The sequence below is a fragment of the Rhopilema esculentum genome, chromosome 4 (genome assembly GCF_057945365.1).
Source record: "Rhopilema esculentum isolate cy_ngs chromosome 4, ASM5794536v1, whole genome shotgun sequence".
Taxonomy (NCBI): Eukaryota; Metazoa; Cnidaria; class Scyphozoa; order Rhizostomeae; family Rhizostomatidae; genus Rhopilema; species Rhopilema esculentum.
In genome coordinates, this window is record NC_142818.1 from 2,594,135 (window position 1) to 2,614,502 (window position 20,368).

Consider the following 20,368-nt stretch of genomic DNA (forward strand, 5'->3'; position numbering starts at 1 on the left):
GTCCAAAGGGTCAGCGAGAACCTAGCGAAATGGCAAACAGGGCCTAGCAGCGGCATGCTTTTTAGAAGGCCAGACTTTTATCTGGAATCGATATAAAGAGAGAAGTATCGCTCATCAGTCTTGATATTCTGATTGAATATGGAAGTTTTTTATCGCACGAATCTTTCTGACAGAGAAGTCAAATTGTCAAAGTAGGCCAGCTTTCGTGGAATGTTGCTTTTGAAGCAATTTATATTGGCAGGCCAGTTCCCTGATTTTAAAAAGAAGATTCGCGCTTTTTCATCAGCTCTTCCTTTAGTGCAACAGCTAAAAAACCATCGCGCAATTAATTCGAGAGGAAAGACCAAAACAAAACCAGTATACCGGGAATGAAAGCTGTATGAATTGATACAACATATTCATTAGGATAAAGAGCTTCATATCAACATGACTATGACTTATTAGAAATAAACCAGGACAATCGAGGGCATGGACAAGAAAGTATACAAACTTTCAAGACAAGACTAAAAACCTACCATTAGTCATGAGTCAAACAACTTTTTCAAAAATTATAAATTTGTTTTTATACAAACAAAAAAGGGATTTGAGATTATATTAATAATTCAACTTTTTCAATATACTTGTGTAAATATAATTTTCGTATTTAACCTTTAAGCTATTACAGGGGCCTTGTCAGCTCTTTTAAGCTGTCAGAATTTCAACCTGCTATATTTATGAATAATAAATAATACATGTTTGATGTATTTAAATACTTGGCTACATTGAATTATATATTCAAATATCTATACAATCAGGCCAGTGAACTATCTAGAAATTTGTAATTTCTATTGCACATGAGAAATGTTCTTATAAAAGTATCATGAAACAATAATCTATTGCAAAATTTCTAGAAAATACCTATATGTTGTTTCTAGTTTTAAATAATAGCAGTGGATTTGCAAACATTATATAGATATGACCAAATTATATATAAAATTTTGATAATTTTAAAAATAGTCTCCTTTGTAAAAATGTTAATACAAAAACAGAATACTGTATTGAGGTCTTTGTGGTAACTCTTGCATGGAAGAGAGGGGCAAGTTATCACTCCCACAAAGCCAGTAGCCAGATAACAGAATGCATGTAATCTCCAACCTTCATCTAGCATTTTTTTGCAAGATCCTTTCTGCTGATCCATAAAAGAGTTTGTTACCTTTTTTATGCCTAGAATAATAAGGTTGACAGGGATAAATACTAACATACCAGTGAAATTTACTTTTGAGTCATATTAAAACATAAAATGATCAAAGAAACTTGGACACTCAGGGGCATTCAGAGTATAGATATTTAAAAGGATCAAAGAGAAATTTAGGGGTGAAAGGGCAACCACTGTTACTATAGCAAATAGCATCTAAGGATATTAACTTGAAGTAACACAAAGATGAATTTAAATGATATAGGCCATGCTTAAAGGTAATTTTAACAAATATAAACAATTCTGCCTTTAAAACATTAGAATGAGGATATGACACATCTTTTTTCCAAAACCAAGGGTGTACATTCCATGTTTTTTCTTTGGGGTAGTAGATCTTTTGCCCTGGATATTGATCTGGCAAAATTTTGAAATTGTGCATCAATTCTATGATGAAATAGGCAGAACTCCAAAATTGAAGGCAGAACATGGTTGAACATGAAGAAAAAGGGTTCAGGGAAACATCAGACAAACCTTGGGAAATTTTACACATCTATACCTCGGGCAAAGGTGTAGTGCACAGATCATTGGCAGGGATGTAGTGCTAGGAGGCTCAGGCCCCCTTATTGGTACAAAAAAGTAGCAAACTTCTACTTTTGGTACTATTTTATGTGACATTTTGCTTGAGAGCCCCTGTTGTACTTTTCATATTACCACATTTCTGACTATTTGGGGGACAGTTCACAAGACTGTTAGAAAACTTGTATTTATAGTACGAAGTTTTTCTCAAAGCCCGGCAAATTGCGTTGCTTAGGGGGTGCGTGTCACACCATCCCCAAACCCCCTCCAAACCTCTACACCCTGCAGTTTCGCCTAAAATTCAACATAGTAAAATGATAATAAGGATGAATTGTGACTTACGGGAAAGTTTCCATCTTCTGAATGGGGTTCTTCTTCTAATGCGGTGAGACATCAATTATTATTCAGCTCCCTGGAAATTCCTGAGATGACACGACGATAAGAAATGCCTTCGGTCAGAAATCCATTCACATCTGAAAATTCGTGAAGCATTCCATATCAAAAAGCTTGCTGCGTTGCCAAGATAAGGGCATGCGTTCAGGTTGAAGCTTCCATCTTTGATTTGTCGAATTACTAGTCCATGTTGGCTGGAAGCCTCCGCTGAACATCAATCGCAATGTAGGAAAATAAATAAAACGACAACCGAGATTCCGACATGACTCGCCTCTTCCGAGCCTCTACCGAGTCGTGCGAATTTCAGTGCGAACGTATAACAATAGCGCCGAATGTTGAAACAATGGTCCCTTCATACGTCACAAGGTACTTTTTCCGAAAAAAATTTTGTCGTATTTTTACGGTGATTCTCAACTTTGAGCGTCTATATCTGGAAAACGAGTTAAGCTTTTCGAAAAAAAATTTCACGATAGCTTCTTTTTCTCGACTAACTACCAATTTATGCAAAAATCTCAGAAAAAATTTTTGGGCTGGAGTGGCCCTTTAAGTGGCTGGATATAAGAGGAGACAATGCTTTCCGAGTCTGTAGAATGCTATACAGGACAACCAGGGGGAGTTTCATAACACTTCAATGCATGGACTGAAATAACAATGTTGAACAGTTGTGAGACGGGGCATTGAAGCGGAAATAACAATTTCAGGAGATGTGCATACTTCCCGGTATTATTTAAATGGTTTAAATAATAATAAACAAAATTGCGGTAGAATAAGCTTTAATCCTCAAAAAGTTTGTTCTCAAATCTGAGGGGTGCTCGAGCCCCCTTCGCACCCCACTGGATCCGCCCCTGCATGTTAATCCAATACAGCATATCGAAGTCCGAAATCTGTGAAACTGCCATTGAGCTATTCTTGGTCAATTCTGTGGAAGCTGTGAACTGCTTGCAACCAGTGACTCAAATTTTCTAACCAATAGCTTTATGGTGGCAAGGACTCGCGCGTGCAATTTGTCGAATGTTATCACAATTCCAGCATGGCTAGTTGAGAAGCAAAATCAGTACAAGTCTGAGCTGATTGCAAAAGTAAACAAAAAGGTCGACCACAACAGATGCAGCTGATGAAAGCAGTGTTTAGTACAGGTTATACTTGTCTGCTCTGGGTTTTGTTACAGTGTCAGCAATACCTTTTTAATCGTATTGGGATATCCGAGGACATGACTCTCAAGCTTGGCTTGCATAATGGCTAAACACATGTCTTTAATTATTCATAAATTCCCTATGGTCGGTAACCGCAAAACGGAGATAGCGAGATCATTAATATTTCTTTGCATCGTCAATGTGTTGCCATTGTGAGATTTGGTGGAGTATTTCACTGAAATTGCCTAAGGTAGGGCCTCGCTGCATTGCTTTCAATCTACTTCTTTTTTCAAGATTCTTCCATACAAACACAAAAAAAACCGGTGTACAACTAACTTGCGCTCTATGGCATACGGTATCGAGGAATTCTAAACATTTTGTCGTTACCAAATGTTCTGGTATCATTTTATACACAAGTACCTGCAGATTTATTTTCAGTTGTTCTTATGATAGGTATTTATGCTTGAAGTGAGATGCGCATTGCAATACCAACTGCGTCACTTCATTTCTATATGTTCGAACTTCTCTCCATTGTAATGATAATTTTAATGCATTGTTGCAAATATTAATCTATTAATCTCTGCACCTTATCTCTGCATTATAAGAATCAGAAGCTGCAGTTCTTTTTCACTGATGAAGCCAAGCAGTCTCTTTGATTGCAAAGCAGCGGGTTGTAAAGCATTGTTTTAGAGCTATATGGCGATAATTAACCGTGTTATACTGTAGTATTATAACAAATGTAGGTCAGCTGCAGTTTTATATGAAGAAATTTCAAAAGGAGCCTGACAGCACTAGCTTTTTCCGGATGGTCTAGGTATAGATTACGCATGTGCACTTGGTGTGCATTTGTGCCTGTTGAACATGGTGTTTGTGCACTGTTTGCTTGGATCTCTGTGATTTAGAGGCTATATCTCGCCCTGAAAACTACCCGGCCTACCCAGGAGTGAATGATTACTGTGAATTCCCATACGGCAAAGCTGGATGTTCTTGCACGGATCAATTGAAAAATTTCGTTGTCTTAGCGTTGATATACTTGGATAGCCTGAAGGCCCATAGCTCCTATAGATGTGTTTTGTAGTAGAAATGATCTTAAGATTCTGTAATAGATTGCTGTTTGATTATGGATTTAAATAGAAAACGCATTGAAATTAAGTAAAAGCGTAATTTACATCGATGAGTGAAGAAGTAAAACAGTATTCAATTTAGTTGAGGAATAAGAGAATTTATGAATATTTGCTTAAAGCTTTGCTAAGCCTTACAGCCTTGCAAGCTAAATCAATGAACAGGAAGCGGGAATGCAGAGATGCCTGAGGAGCTTTTATTTATAAAGCTGGCATTTAGCATGAAACTCAGGGTAACACCGGAAACTTGGCGTACTGTTGCGTAATAAAAGTGTGAAGCACGGAATAGCAACTTCGAGCCGTCACTTTCTATACACCAAAAGCGTGTACAGCAGTGGTGGCTCCAGCCTGGGATAAGTGTGGGGGGGGGAGGGGACAAAACGTGTGTCAGGAACAACGCACTTTTGGACCACGCCCTTTCCCCCTGTTTGAAACTTTTCTTCTAGAGGAAACACCTGTTGTCTCCAAAGAACTGTCATTTACATGTGACGATCTAGATAACGTACATACCCCCCCCCCCCCTCTGAAGTTTCTCATCGAGTTTGCAAGAATCTCAAAGACCAGCTTTCTGAAAAAGTGGGGGGAACTAATCCCCCCCATTCCCCCCCCGTATACACTGGTGTACAGCTCTGTCTAAACGGCATCGAACACTTTTTGACAAACCAGTAAACAACATTTTTCATTAAATGTGCCAGTTAGATGTTTTCAGTAAAAAGTAAACTAGAATATCTAGCACGTGTCAGAGTACAGATAAAATAGAGGTAGTATTTTTAGCAGGCTTCAGATTGCTTCCCAGATTTCCAAAAATTGAAAATATGTAGAAATGTTTGGGAGTTTATTCGAATAATAATTTATTAGACCCAACATTTTCTTATCATGCAGTTAGCTGTCAACTGAAATTGTACACACACTGATAGCAATAACAGCTTTTTTTGCTCGCAAAAAGCAGCAGGCATTGGAGACTAAACATTATTAGTAAAAGTTCTTCAGTTCATTAGTTAGTTTTCAAAACTTCATGCATGACAATATCCCTATACATTTGACAAGTTGCTATTTTGGTTGCATTATTGTTATAATAACAACGCAATAAAAAGTTTTGTTTGTTTTTAGCTATTAAATTAGTTTTAAAAAAAGCTTGTCTGTATGTATATGTTGTTTTGACTCCGGTGGTATAAGCAAGATGGCAAAGTGGAATAGTTTATAAAAACATACACACAGTGCTTAAACTGATTCACAACTTTATAAAATGATACTGATTTACAATATATACGGTATATGGATAAGAGATACTATATATATACATTGTTTTGGTGTAATACGACACTACAGCTTGGAAGACTACAAGATGCATTAATACTAAAGCATGAAGCAACACTTACTTATCGTGACACGTTCAAACTGTTGTTGTAAAATCTAACCCTTCATGGGATGCTCAAATTACATAACTGCAAGCTGCACTTTTGGTTGCCTAGCAGTTTGAGCAAGGCCATTTTTGTATAAAGAACTATATTACAATATGACGATAACGAGGTTAATTAAAAAGGGAAATTGATTTGAAAAATCTCTTTCACCTCATCATCAATAACCTGTTGCTTGGAGAAAACGCGTATGTATTTAAAAGATGCAGATCAGGCCCCATTGAAACACGTGTCTATTAATTATATTGAAATGTCGTTTGTGGTCTTTGTGCAGTTAGTTTTTGGTAGCATGGATTGTGCTGTGTCCAACATTCTTGAGATCTTCACAGTTTTGAAGAATGGAATTGCGCCAACGGATGCCTTTGTTAGTGCCGGTTTTCTTGTCTCAGCTGATTTATTTTAGAGTTCATGATAAATAATTATGGCTGTTTCGCTGTTATAAATGAATATTCTTAGCATAAAGTTAGCAGCTGATTATAATGCGAGCGCCGATGACGGGATTCTTCAAAAAGAACATTCATTCTTTCTAATAACCTTCATCATCTACGTTTGAAGCAAGCAAAGCGAAGATGCATAATGCTAGAGACGGCGTACAGAGGTTTTACATCCCTTCCCCCCCCCCCCAATATTTTGTTTCGTTCGGTTTGTTATGTTTTAGTTAGTAAAATATTTTTGTAGTTAATAGTAGGTAAATGACGCAAGCAATTTACTTTATTTACTTTTTGCCTTCTTTATCTTGTATTTGACAATTGAATATTTAGAATTGGCGTCTCCATAATTTTCTAAAGCACAAGAGGGGTGTGGTACCGTAATCCGATATCTAACATCCCTTTCCTAATCCTTGTCTTCAGAATACGTCCCTCTAAAAATCATTTTAAAACCGCGTGTGTGGGAGGGGGCAAATTTAGGCAAAAAGGGTATGCTCATGAGCAGCAATTGGGCACCGTTAATCTGTTTTATAAAAGTTGGGGAACGTGGCTCTGTGCCCATCGGTACATCCATTGGCTAAAAATAACCACCTGTTTATTCCAATTATCTTTCCTTGTATATGGATTTATGTATATTGCATAATCTTAGCTGTTATTACCTTTAATTTTAAAATCCAATTAAGTTAACAACTTCTGGCCTTTCGGTTGGAAAATATTTTAAACTAGAATCTAATCCCAACATTATTTACATGGTTCATGGTTCGTTGTGTGAGCCATAGGAAAAGAATGGTTGGACGGTATTTTGACAATTCTAGTGTAGCTTCGTATTCGTTGTTTTACTAGAGTTAAATATTGAGGTAATTGCTTTGCAAATATAGTGAGTTGGGACATACTTCACAAGTATACAGTTCAAATATATCATTCTTAAAGTATCAAATAGCAATCTATATTTTTCCTTTCCAAGCTTTACTCCGGCAGTCACTTTTTACGCGATTACGTTTATTTAAAAAGCTAATTATTTCCAGCCACAAGTTCATTATAATCTCTAACCCTAAAGGCCTTGAACAACTTTTTTGAACAATTTCCAAACCAATGTTTCTTTCACATCTCGCGCATAATGATAAATGACTTTTTTGTAAGTCGCTACACGTCATGCTAGCAATGTTGTCTGTGTTTGAATGCTGGAAATGGTTGGATTCAATGCAATCAAATTTATCAGTTATATTGTATCTATTTCAGGGGGTTCCATAATCTCGCTTTTTCACAAGCTTTCTCGCATTGTCAGATAGGTGTGTCAACCAGTAGTGCCCGGTCCCGAGTAAAAGATACTTTGCGGTAAAGAGATTAAGAAGTTATTATTTCGTTTGAATCGTATTTGTGGTTGTTTTGCTCGCTATATTCAGCCCTGCAGTCTTAATAATACTGCAGTACACAATAATGCAAAAATTGAGTCCTGAAGGACATTAGGCTCTCTACATGACCATGTTTCTTTTAGAAAGTCTACTCCTTTTTCGGTCTTAGTGTTTAGGACACTGACCCTATGTAAACTCGGTCATTCGATTTAAAGCATTAAGCCATGAGCTGTACATTTGAGCCTGGCTTTGATTGATTTTCATCTATATTGACCTCGAGGCTTTGGAATTTCCAGTAAGATAGCAGGGAGACATCCAGCCTCGTTCATATGAAGTGCTACTGTTGCTCCCTGTGACCCAAATCAAGACGACAATGGGCTGCATGAGAGCTTCTATGTTTAACCTTTTTTTTGTAAGAATTACCGTACATGACAAAGTAATGCATTTGTTCCCGCTTTGATTAGTGTCCTCTGATTGCGACTTCGCAGCCAATGTTGTAGCTTAGCGCGATTCTTTGCTTCGTTTGCTTTGTGGCTTGGACAAGGTCATCTTTCATACAAAAGGCAAGGCCAAGTGGATTGACCCTTGTAATTATAATATTTAAGCCGCATTGTTACATACTTCACTGGTCTTTTATATCACGGATAATGCTCTTTAAAGCTCTCAGACAGAAATAGATAATGACAGACCACAGAGAGATGGTCCTCAGCTTTTCAAGAATTCTAATCTCACTTCATCATAACAGATCGCAACACTCCCTGGAACAACCCTCGTTACTTCTCGAGAGTACTATCCGCAAAACTTGGAGAACCGAAAGGGAGCTCAAGCAAGCCTTCTTCTTCGAATGGTATGTGTAAACAATCGATTCAAGTCGTAAACTTCGTGATCTTTCCGTTAAAACCAACTAGAGCGAACAAGCTAATCCGCTTGCCATCGTGGCCCGTTATTCTGATTGTCAAGCATTTCATTATTATTTTTGCTTCCTTCACAACTCCACTTATCCTAATAGCAAGTCTCATTTTTCAGATAAGTAATTAGTCCAGGTCTTCGTTGAAGAGGACTACCCGAGAGTTTTACCGTAGTGTATCGATTTTCAATGGGCTTGTTTTTAACTCTACACAAAGCGGCTTTCGTCCAGGTTTCCGGGATTTGTTTAGCTTTAGTCCGACCACGGCAGGCCAATAGTACCTGTTTTTAACACGACTGATATCCTAAATGCGGATTTCTTGGGAACATGGACTTCGTTTAGCCAAAAGAATGCGAATCAGAATCTCCCTGCTGTATTTGTTATTGTGTTGACTCAAAAGATTAGGATCCATTGCCGTTCAAGCCTAGATCCAAATTGATAATGCTCTAAACGTTTTAGCTCTTGCTTCTCGATGCTTCCCATTGGACAAAGCTACACCTCGGGCGTTTTCTGTATCCACCTGCGTTGTGTAGCCAGTATTAGGCCTCGTTATATTTTCCTGATGAAATTCTGTTTTCAATTCAAAACAGCAATGTTTTGAATAACAAAGCAATTTTCATTAGCGCTCAAAGTCTAATGTTGGGTTCATAGAGCCAATTAGAATTGAAAACTAGAAAATTATGGAAATAATTCCTAAATTAAGTGATTCAGATCATAGAACTTATGATGAAGTTAATCAGAATGGTGTAATCCATGATATTGCCAAATATTTTGATACATTATTGATGGCTGGCTTTCGTCATGTAAGAACCAGGTGTAGAGAGTTGGTGTCACTACAGAAGATTATTAATCTACTATCAAAATCAGCTGATAGGAGGTGTACGTTGTTTGGAAGTGTCCGCTGATGAGAGGTGTCCGTTGTTGGGAGGTGTCCGCTGATTGGAGGTGTCCGTTGTTTGGAGATGTCCGTTGTTGGCGTGTGTTTGTTGTTTGGAAGTGTCCGTTGTTGGGGTGTGTTTTTTGTTTGGAGGTGTCCGTTGTTTGGAGATGTCCGTTGTTGGCGTGTGTTTGTTGTTTGGAAGTGTCCGTTGTTGGGGTATGTTTTTTGTTTGGAGGTGTCCGTTGTGTGGAGATGTCCGTTGTTGGGGTGTATTTGTTGTTTGGAAGTGTCCGTTGTTGGGGTGTGTTTTTTGTTTGGAGGTGTCCGTTGATTGGAGGTGTCCGTTGTGTGGAGATGTCCGTTGTTGGGGTGTGTTTTTTGTTTGGAGGTGTTCGCTGATTGGAGGTGTCCGTTGTGTGGGGATGTCCGTTGTTTGGAGGTGTCCGCTGATGGAATGTGCCCGTTGTCGGAAGGTGTCCGTTGTGTGGAGATGTCCGTTGTTGGGGTGTATTTTTTTGGAAGTGTATGTTGCTTAGAGAGGTGTCTGTTATCGATGGAGTCTGTTAAAATTTGTTCATGGCAGCTAACCTTGCTCAGTATATGAAGCATTAACTGCTAGTGTCATTGAAATGCTATTTTTTGTGGTCTCTTGAATGAAGCTGGCGGTATGGTTTTTAATCCACTGTGCCGCATGCCCTTTACCAGCCCGGCCAAGTTTGGACAATGCCCTATTGTAGATTCTTGTTTTAAGAGCAATTCTATTTTTGGAAGGGTGTCTTCTTACTGTGCTTTGCTGCCTCCTAATTTCTAAGTTTCAGTTATTTTTCAATTGCACTGAAGAATACTGAAGACAACCTTCCACTAAGAATTGGATAGTAATGATACTACAGATCTGCTTTTATTAGATCACAAATCTACAGAATGGCGATGAAAAATTCTATTGTTTTATATTGTTGGTTTAACATAATACGTATTTTGTTATGATTTTGCAAATGTCAGAGTTCACGAGCTTTCTAGTGCTGTCATTATTAGGTCGCCTACAGTTAAGGTGCTAGTTCCTTATGAAAAGATGACCATTTGTTCTGTATCCACTTTGATGCAAGTACAAAAATCGGTCTGGCATCGTTTGAATATAAGTCGAAATGATTTTTCGCTAAACGTTTTCGGTTTGTCCTCAAATTGTAACAAGATTACTACGTGTTGTTTGAACACAGCAAAAGTCTTCTGTTACAGGATTTCAGATTTTTGTGGTTGCTTGTCATTGTTTGTCGATATGAGATTCTAAGATGTATTTTAATTCGCTGTGTTTATTTAGTTTGGCTGGTACCAATCTATTTCTTGTGCGTTTTTATTGTCCGAAGCATGCTTATTATCTTTGTTTTTGACTCTGCAAAGAGAAACGGTTTACACAAATGTAAACTTGTTTTACAATGAAATCGTTCCACAAAATCCAAAAGTCTTTCCTGTTGCAGCGTGGATTGATCAACTTTGATCCTTTTTAATGGTAAGCGCAAATTGTATGGTAGAATGATTGCGAAAGCCATTTTATTCTTCTTTAAAAGCACCGATGAACTCAATGTCTTCGATAGTCTTTTAAGCCAATATTAATGTCTGAATGTCACGGATAAGGTCGTGCAGAAGGCTGATAAGTCATAAAGACGTTAGGCCGTTTAAAAGGCCAGTCAGCATAAGAATCAACAGGATCTTCTTTGGACTAAACTATTACTCTGTTAAATAATCTTTATACAATTTCAATGGAATTCATATCTTAGATTAATCGTACTGAACTCGCAAAATGTTCTTACGGATTATCTGATGTCAAACAAGAAACCTTTCATGCTGTTCCTGCACGACTTTGGATCAATTTCAACGACCTCTGGTTTACGTAACATATTCTTTAACTGCGAATCATTTGCAAACATCCAACGACTGCCTTTGCGTATCTGGCTTACGCACCTTTGGTCTAGAGAGTCCAAGGTCGGATGATTCGAAAAGTCTCTTGGCAACATGATTTTTGCAGTGCCAGCCTAGCTTGTTCAAGGCATTGGACAATGTAGTTGTTTTGAATAGAGTAGGAGAGTACAGCTTCCCCGTGTCCTTAAAGATTTCATCTTGAGAAGAAAAGTTGGTTATATGTCAAGGTAGTTGGGCATTTCTTGGAGTCTTTTTTTGACAGTAAAGGTTGGGGATTCTATTGCAAACATAGAGTTTCTCGATTTCAAGTTTGTTCGTTTATAGTCGGAAAGGGCCGGAATAATTGCATAATCGTGCACTTAAACACTTTGAAATGATACGATATGTCTAATAGAATTAAAAAGAAGAAACCAATTGACACTGTGACGTTATTAGCCTCGTATTTATGTTATGTTGGGCATGCGCCCGGTTCGTTATGTTATGTTATGCGCGAGAATACAAAATGGAGTATAGAAGTTTGAGTTGGGGTGTTCTTTCGTTGTTATATACCGGATAATCTTACACACACTTTTTAGATGTTGACAAAGCTACTTGATTCAGTAGAGAGAAGTCTGTTTTCTTTGCTAGAAAGATTGCCTAAGATAGCACCCAGACTGCCAAGACTGCCTATCCCTAAGCTCTCCCAGCTGCAAAATAAAACCTACCGCACCTCCGCAATGCCTTCTCTGATCCAGGCTTTAGTAAGGTGTACATTCCGAGCCCATGCAGACATGAAGCTTGTTTGGGAAAGTTATAGTTAATATTTCATCAATCATCCATTGAAAGCAACCCTAGTCTAATTCGTGACCATCTTTTTTCATGTTTCTAACATAGTATCAGCTTGATCTGTCGAAATTTCTTGTTTCCCTAATAAAAAGTTGTAGACTGAAAGTTTACACCTGGGTGCTGATCCAATTAAAAACATGCTTAGAAAATCACCGCGTTTGATTGGTTCCTTGTATTGACCAACCGGTGACCACTAACCCCTCACATAGTTGAATAGTTAAAATGAAAGAACTCCTGTCTATGCAGATTTTAATTTTAATATAGAGAGTTTATCTTGCTTGCCACCAGTTTTCGTCGACATATGTCTCTGCGCATTCTTTATTTCCGAACAAGCCTTATCCAAAGGCCGAGAAATATTTTGTTTTGGCATTGAGACTAAAAATATTGGCTGCTCTTCTCTGGTGAATTTTTTGAGTGACATTCGTAGAACATCAGTTAGGGTTAAAGACTTTGACAAATATGACCGCAAAACAGTATTTATAGAATCTAGAGATAGTAAAAAATTAGTTTTACTTTAGAGTTGATGTAACTAAAGCTTCGAATCAAGAATACTGTTGCAATCATAACAGTGTTGCTACTTGTCATTCCAGAAATAGAAAGGTTTTTGTCACTGCTTTGTTTATGTGAAGTTAAGAATATCTTCTTTTGTTTCGTTGTAGACAGGTGATTCAACTGTTTTGACTAATAACGAAACACTGGAGGAAGACTTGGTTGAGGCGACTGTCAGACATCGGAGATCTTCACCGAAGCCCAAAGATAGCAAAGAGCTTATTGGAATGAAGGTAACAGCCACAGTGCCCCCGCTTCCAAGCTTAGTGCAGAGAAACCAAGATACAGCTAACATGCAAAACCAATCTTCGGGGTCTCGCAATGATGACGAGGGCAGTTTTGCTGCAGCATTGCGGAAATTAGCGCAGCAAGCGATTGTTCCAGCCGCACGAAGGCCAGTAAACAGGGAACGTCAAACGAGCCCATCAAGCGCATACAAATCAGGTACGTAATCGAAGTATGTTTATCATCATTTTGTGACGTTGGTGCATTCTGAACGATCAGTAAAATAGTTATTGAGGATGATAGAAATGACTCAATATAAGGCTGCACGTTATGAACGTACTTTCAAGGAAAAATTCTGTTTTGGATTGACAAGGACGTGTGGTACTATGGCGTCTTCAATATTGAGCAACCAGTTCAGTGAAAAGGTATCCTTGAAATACTCATCGCAGCACACTTTTGTACATCTGCACAATCACCCTCACTAAACATTATCTTATAAACAAACTACTTATTTTTTGCTATGAATGTTGATGCATGCTGCTCTGTTGCTTAACTTATTTATTTGTTATTATTTGTTGTTAAATCTTTGTGTGTTTCTGTTTTTCTTTACATCAATAGAGCCCTCAGTATTGAAGTAGTTGATTAAATTCGTAGTTATAGAAGTAGAAGCATGATTTCTGTTGTTATTCTTGGCGAATTGCTATTTTTTCTATCGGCCTTGCTAATGTTGCTATCTCGGTTACTCCACCATCAATATGTCGACTGCTTGTAGCCTAGCCACATAGACTGCTTTTTATAACGGTCAGTAACTAGTCAAGTAAGTCAATTTCCCTGATATTAACCTTTTACGGAGGCGGGTAGATACAATAAAGATGTCTAGCGATAAGAAAAGGGCATGTTTTCGAAGTTTGTGGAATAGACTCCTCCTTCGTCTTTCAAATTATTTGATGGATCCGGCCCGGCTTACAGAAAGCTTACCTGATTTTTATAGCAGTCCATTATCTATGATCAGACATTTTCTACATCCCTAAGTTGAACCTAAGGCTGTTGGAAGAATCCTTAGTTCCCTAGAAAATTGTAATATTGTGTGGGTACTTTTATTATGAATAGACTACTAAATTCCATTGATCCAAAGCGAAGCGATAAGAGAAAGAGACATAAAAAGGGTCATTAGATTGTTAAAAGGAGTTATCTTTTTATTTTGTCATGTGATACACTTAGTGACCAAAAGTATTGCACAGCCTGAGACAGAAATGGCCGCGCCGCAGCAAAAAATTTAAGCGGACCAAAATTCAAGTGACCAAAGCAAGTTTCATAAAAGTTTTGAGATGACTTTTTAACTGGAATATGTTGAAAAATTTGATGGTGAAAATAGTAAATGCATGAATATTCTTGATTCTTGCCTATTTCTAAACAATATCGACATGTCGCAAAAACACAAAAATTGAAGAAAAGAGTTCATCTTTGCACCAATTTGCGATATCTTATTACAACGAACTCGGGGTACTTACTTTATGCTTGGGTGTCTAGAACTGCTCATTTTCCTCACTTTTGTTGGAGAATATCCTAATCGTTTTGGTCGGAAGTTTTTGGAGCAGCAATGGGCCTAATTGCAGCGGCCGCTTCGTGATATGTTGCAGCAATATTCAATCAATAAAATGTGTCACAAATCGTAAAGTCCACCTTTTCCAACCGGTTTCGATTTTGTAATGTGAACAAATAATGCGGAAAATTACGTAAAGCAACGTTTCGTCTTCTTGTTAATTGAAAATACCAAAATTCCCGCGATAAACAGGTTCACTCAAGTGCCTCAAGAGTTGTAAAAGAGTGGACATAATAAAATGGCTTAGTATATGCCACTTTCCACCAAATACAAGGCCATTCATGATCAACTTGGTACTTCAACAACTAAATGTGATCTTGCAAATGTTTTTCTGAACTTAGCATTTCGCGATTAACAGAACCTGTTACTAAACTTTGATGAAGTTTTAGCAAGTCTCACAAATGTTTCAAAGCTAGGAGACTGTCCAATAAAAATTTTTAATTTTTCAAAAAGTAACTTTTTTCAATTTTTAAATTGAAAGTGTTGTCAATGGTTTGAAGTTTGGTTTGATTAGATTCAAACCATAAAAAGACGCCTAATGGATTCACAAAAGTGGTTTGAATTTCAATCGCTTTGTTGTTGACAACGCGGTCGCCATTACTGAATTGTCAAACCTGTGCAATACTTTTGCTCCTTTGTGGTTTAACCTTTTTGCCATCTTCATAGCTTATTCCTTGTGTTGTTTGGTAAGTAATTTATCTCGGTGTCTTTTTGGTTTTCTTTCTTGGTTTATTTTTACCAAATATTCTTTTCTTGTAGGACCGTCTTCCCGAGAGGCCGTAAAGTCACCCCCCAGAGCAAAAAGTAGTGGGCATCAGGCACGCAGTCCATTTTACCCAAGGGGCAGTATTCATCCCAGTGGGATCAGTGTTTCATCTGTTGCATCAATCGCACCTCCTTCTTCTGCGTTCGATAAAGAGAAGGCAGACCTTCACGTCACTTCAGCTTTCGGTAGGGATTATTTTTAATATTTCTTTGATTATGTTCTGTTTTAGAAAGAAAGCCTAATATCTATATGATTTGTAACATCATAGGTTCCAAATCTATGTTTGGCTGAGCAACCAAAATTCTTCATGGCCCGTTAACCAATCATAATTCAAGAATATGACAACAAACGTGCCTTGCAGCTAGATTTAGGCCTATCTTGGACGTTTTTATCACTAGTCACAAAAAATAAACGTGTAAAATGTGCTGAAGGATAACCTACATTTGTTTTTGAAAATTGAATCCTTGATAAATTTATGAAAAAACTGCCGTTGTACTCAGTAAAAAATTTTCCGCTATCATTAGTTACAAAGGCTTGAAACTGTCTCTTTCGAACCCTTATAATAGTTAGGGGGGAGGGAGCACAGAAAAATAACAGTTTTAACTTTAAAAGTTGTTTTATCCACTTAAATAACAAATATAAGCTTACCCGTTCAAGCCAATGTTAAAATATTTTCTTGTTGGCATTGATGCTTGTGTTACTGACAGAAAAACCGCTAAATTCCACTGAGAGAAAATGCAGCCCATCTTTCTCTTAAAATAACCATAATTGTACAATTTCTTTTCCGCTCAGGTACTTTATATATACATTTTAAAGACTTGAAGATCGATGAGAAGCTCACGTCCGGCCGGAAATTTTTTTACTGAGTACAACGGCAGTTTTGTCATAAACTTATCAAAGATTCAATTTTTTAAAAAAATTAGGTTATATTTCTGTACATTTGACACGTTTATTTTTTTGTGGGTAGTGGTAAAAACGTCCAAAATAGGCCTAAATCTAGCTACGAGGCACGTTTGTTGTCATATTCTTGAACTCTGATTGGCTAACGGGCTATGGAGAATTTTGGTCACTCAGCCAATCAAAGATTTACTGTATCGAGAATCTCACTTAATTGCATCTTGAATCCAGCTTCTTCTCTCTGCTTACTTTCTTGGAATTATTTGTAAGGGTGACGAGCAAGCGAATTTCCTTTTATATTTGAGCCATCCTAGTCTCCTTACAGTCAACCAGTACGCACAATAGCAAAGGAAGGCTCATTTATGAGAAGAATTTCCCTTTGTTGCCTTTACCAATAATTTCCAAACCAGCCTAATAAACTTTATTTTTTGATTGAAGGAACTGCCTCCGGATTACCAAATGAACTCTCTTCAAGACGTTTGCCTCGCCCTGTTGTTCCAGGGATTTTCGGAAGACACGAAGCAGCTGATAGCTCGTACAGACAAAGTAGAGGTTGGTATCCAACATTTTGTCGACTCTCTAACTTTCATAATTTTTTGTGAGGACAGTGTTTCAGTCCTTCCGATTTATTGTTAGAAGCATTTAGATGCAGATCGAATAAATGAAAGTTGAATGTCAGGAAAATTATACAGAATTCTAAAGGACTTAAAACTATCTGCAAATCATTTAACACATTTGCCCGATTGAGCTTTCTAGATGGTTTTTGAAGCACAGCAGTTTAGCAGAAAATATCCACGTGGTATAGATACATATGTAAAGAATCGTGTAAAGATTATGTGCGCTTTTACAAATCGTACTTTGTCAAGCCACTCTGATTCTTACATTGACCAAAATCCCTTGCACTTGACCTGTTTTAGCCTTTGAATTAGTCTTTTAAATCCATTTCTTTGTGTCACGCTTTAGGACAAGATCTCCCTTGGTATGGAGCCATTGATTAATTGACGTCATGTTTCATTTCACATTTTCAATGATCTACTATGCAACAAATTCTCAGAAAACTATGTCCTGTATCGTACTGTAGACAAATACTTATTTTGTTATGTTTGTTTATATCTACTAAAAGATTGCAATATAGATTTACAAGCTACGCTACTTTCAAAATTAATAAACAATTATACGATACAACTTTGTCGATAGCCCGGGGAGCAGAGAGATATGACTACCCCGTGGCTATTTTGACACAGAGATTGAAATCAAAACTTAGTCACTAAAAATATGACCTAAAAATGAATAAAAAAAGAAGACTACTTTATCAAAATGGGACATGGTTGTTGCATCAGGATGGTTTATTACGGAATGTTTAAATTTTCTAATCAAATCGACCAGATTTAAATTTTCTAATCAAATCGACCAGATTTTTGGATAACTTGTAGAGTTAGCAGGAGAATATTTTTATCTAATTCGTCGGGAAAATGTTTATCACCATACAATAAAATCTGCATTAGAACCATATTTTGAAGATTTGTGTATCCGATTGGTCGTAATAAAGCAAACACTGACTGCAGCGAATGGGTCTCTACGTGGTACTGCAAGAACACTGGATATGTCATTACCCTGGTATTGTCGCAGTATATTGACACATTGTGCAGTGAGACACCTTATGATTAACTCTTTCTTATCAGATGAGGGAATGCTCCACGGAGAAAAAGGCTCAGTTAGAGATCCCGGAGATGCGGTATCCATGGGTCATTCAGGAAGTGGCATTGTGAATGGGCCTAGCAGTGGACCATTGAACATTCTTGGTGTTAAAGTAAGATCTATTTCTAAAGCTTTGATAACTAGCCTGAGCTTTTTTATCTCTAATAAGAATTTTTGATTCGATCAGATTCGATTTGAGCAACATCAAGCTAGTTCATCCTTACCTATCATATATAGTATTGCTAGCTCTTTTCAAAAGATGTCAAACTATACAGACCTTCAAGACACAACCTTCATTCGTTTGCTTCAGTTATAACAATTGCCTAGTTATTTTGTCCAGAAAATTTCACCGAAGAAAGTGATACCATTTATTTTGTCGAAATTTTTTTGCTAAGTTTTAAATCATAAGGTCCACCTGTTTGTTTTTCACAATCTACTAAATCTGCCTAATTTCAAAGCAATCAAAATTGTGTTCTATTTTGAGATATGCTGTTGGGTTTTAATTCTAGCAAACAAGATATTTCTGACTTGTTGATAGTTTGCATTAGCAGCCTTTGTAGCGTCACTTTATTTTTTTGTATCTAAAATAAAAGGAATGGCAATTCTGTCTAACTATCTGTCATTGACTGCTTTCATTATAATCAGAGCTGTGCACGCCTCCGTACTATACAGTTGTAGCAACTGAGAAACGTCCGTACCACAGCGCCTGTTACCCATATCTTATGATAAATTATGTATAATCCGGTTTCTATATATCATCAACTCCTTTTTGTTGTAGGATCGTGGGAGCAACATTGGCTTAGTGCATCCCCAACCAGTCAGAAAGCTTCCGGACGAGGTAAAATTTTGTTGTTGCGTTGTATTTATGCCAACCAAAGTGAAACCTCAACTAAAGCAAGTCTCCCGAAACGGATACTTCCAAATAAGTAACTTCGTAACAAAAAGTCTTTCCTGTGGCCTAAATTGTATACAAGTGACCTCTAGACAAGCGACACCTTCCTTAAACTAGAGTTTTTGGGTTTTGAGGTTTTCTTTACTTGCAGATGCATGACATCTCATTCATTTTGTGCTCTTCACGATCTTGTAAACATCATCCATTTATCCTGGAATGTTTACTCAACTTTACCAATTAGTCCTTGGCCCAAAGTCTATTGTCACAGACTAATTTTTCTGTATAGAAGTTATAAATTCACTAAGTACTTTAAGCATTAAAACCGCATTTATGTACCTTTCTTCCTTCTGCATACTAAACCACGGTAACACATAATTTGATTAAATTCTAAATATATTTACGTTTGATAATCGATTTTTTATATAAGCCAGTACCAAAAGCTATATTACTACACTATACAATATTAAGATACAATAATAAATATTACAATATTACAAATACTGCAAATAATGGATTACTACAAGACAAAAATGACGATACTGAAGCTTTACTATATAATTTGTTGGCGGGACAAAATTTGAAAGTGAAGTATGTTGTAAAATTTTTTTCTTTTTTCAAAGTTACTACAAGATCATAAGACAAGCCGGGTTTTTCTGTGTAGAAGTTATAAACTCGTTTAACACTTAAAGCGTGCAAAGCGTCTCGTAATAAGAAAGTCCTGAGAAATAACTGTAGGTCAAATGTTAAGAACTACGATTGAGGTGTTTGAAACTCCGATGCTTTTATGTTCTTTGCTTTTATGATCACAGATCATAGTTATCAAGGGAGTCATAGATGGAGGTGGATGTTATGTAAAAAAATCGAATCCCCCGTTACAAAGCATAACTTTGACTTATACAAAATTAACAGTTACGGGTTTTTATGCTATTTGCATGATTAATTTTTTGTCACCGAAATGAAGTGCTTTATACGAGGTTATTCTCATTCTTCCGCAGTCCAATGCTATTCGGATTTCTTTATGAATAACCTTTCAAATAGTGTTGTCTTCTATTTTCTTCTGATAATAAATGCCAACCTCTTTAGAAGCATAAAAGTTGTGTACTACTCACGCAGGACGCTGTCAAGTCCGGACTTATCAATGGTGTTCGTTGTAATCCGATTGAATCTCCGGCCAGTCTTTTTCGCCCGCCATCACCATCGGACAACTTTTCTCGTTATCAACTTGCTCATGGTATGCATCAGCATAGTGGACAAGGTCCCTGTCCGGTGCATGGCCACGAGTCTGGACATCATCATGGAAGCCCTAGAGACCATGGCTCAAGGCCAGGTCGTCTTCCTTTTGAAGGAATTACTCCAAGGAGTGGTCCGCTCCCTGATTTCAGAGGGATACATTCTCATCATCAAAGAATCAGGGATGAAATCTATGGCATGAACCGAATTCCTGTCGAGGTAGGTCCTTTCTCTTATATAAATGCAAACTTGTCAGAACAGCATGGAATAACAGGCCTATTGTTTATAGATAAAAGCTAGCAAATATTTGAATACAATGGATTTTTAGATTGAAATAGACGTAGCCCTAAATTGCACTTGAAAGGTATTTGTGAAAAATATTTTGCA

General features: G+C 37.3%; 1 protein-coding gene and 1 long non-coding RNA gene across 6 annotated transcripts in view; one reads left to right on the forward strand and one right to left on the reverse strand.

Moving 5' to 3' along the window:
• The window catches only part of LOC135690552 (uncharacterized), a 44,722-nt gene that overhangs the window by 15,589 nt on the left and 8,765 nt on the right, over positions 1–20,368 (forward strand). For 3 of the 5 annotated variants that reach the window (XM_065208138.2, XM_065208137.2, XM_065208140.2), the window contains exons 2-7: positions 12,781–13,114; positions 15,258–15,449; positions 16,600–16,713; positions 17,844–17,971; positions 18,638–18,697; positions 19,865–20,200. In XM_065208138.2, the coding sequence (XP_065064210.2) occupies positions 12,781–13,114; positions 15,258–15,449; positions 16,600–16,713; positions 17,844–17,971; positions 18,638–18,697; positions 19,865–20,200 (1,164 nt within the window). The other 2 variants (XM_065208139.2, XM_089116159.1) reach the window with 2 other exon arrangements.
• Positions 361–4,608, reverse strand: LOC135689440 (uncharacterized). Its single transcript, XR_016145314.1, has 2 exons — positions 2,093–4,608; positions 361–1,203 (listed from the first exon to the last, which is right to left on the reverse strand). It is a non-coding gene; the product is annotated as an uncharacterized LOC135689440 (long non-coding RNA).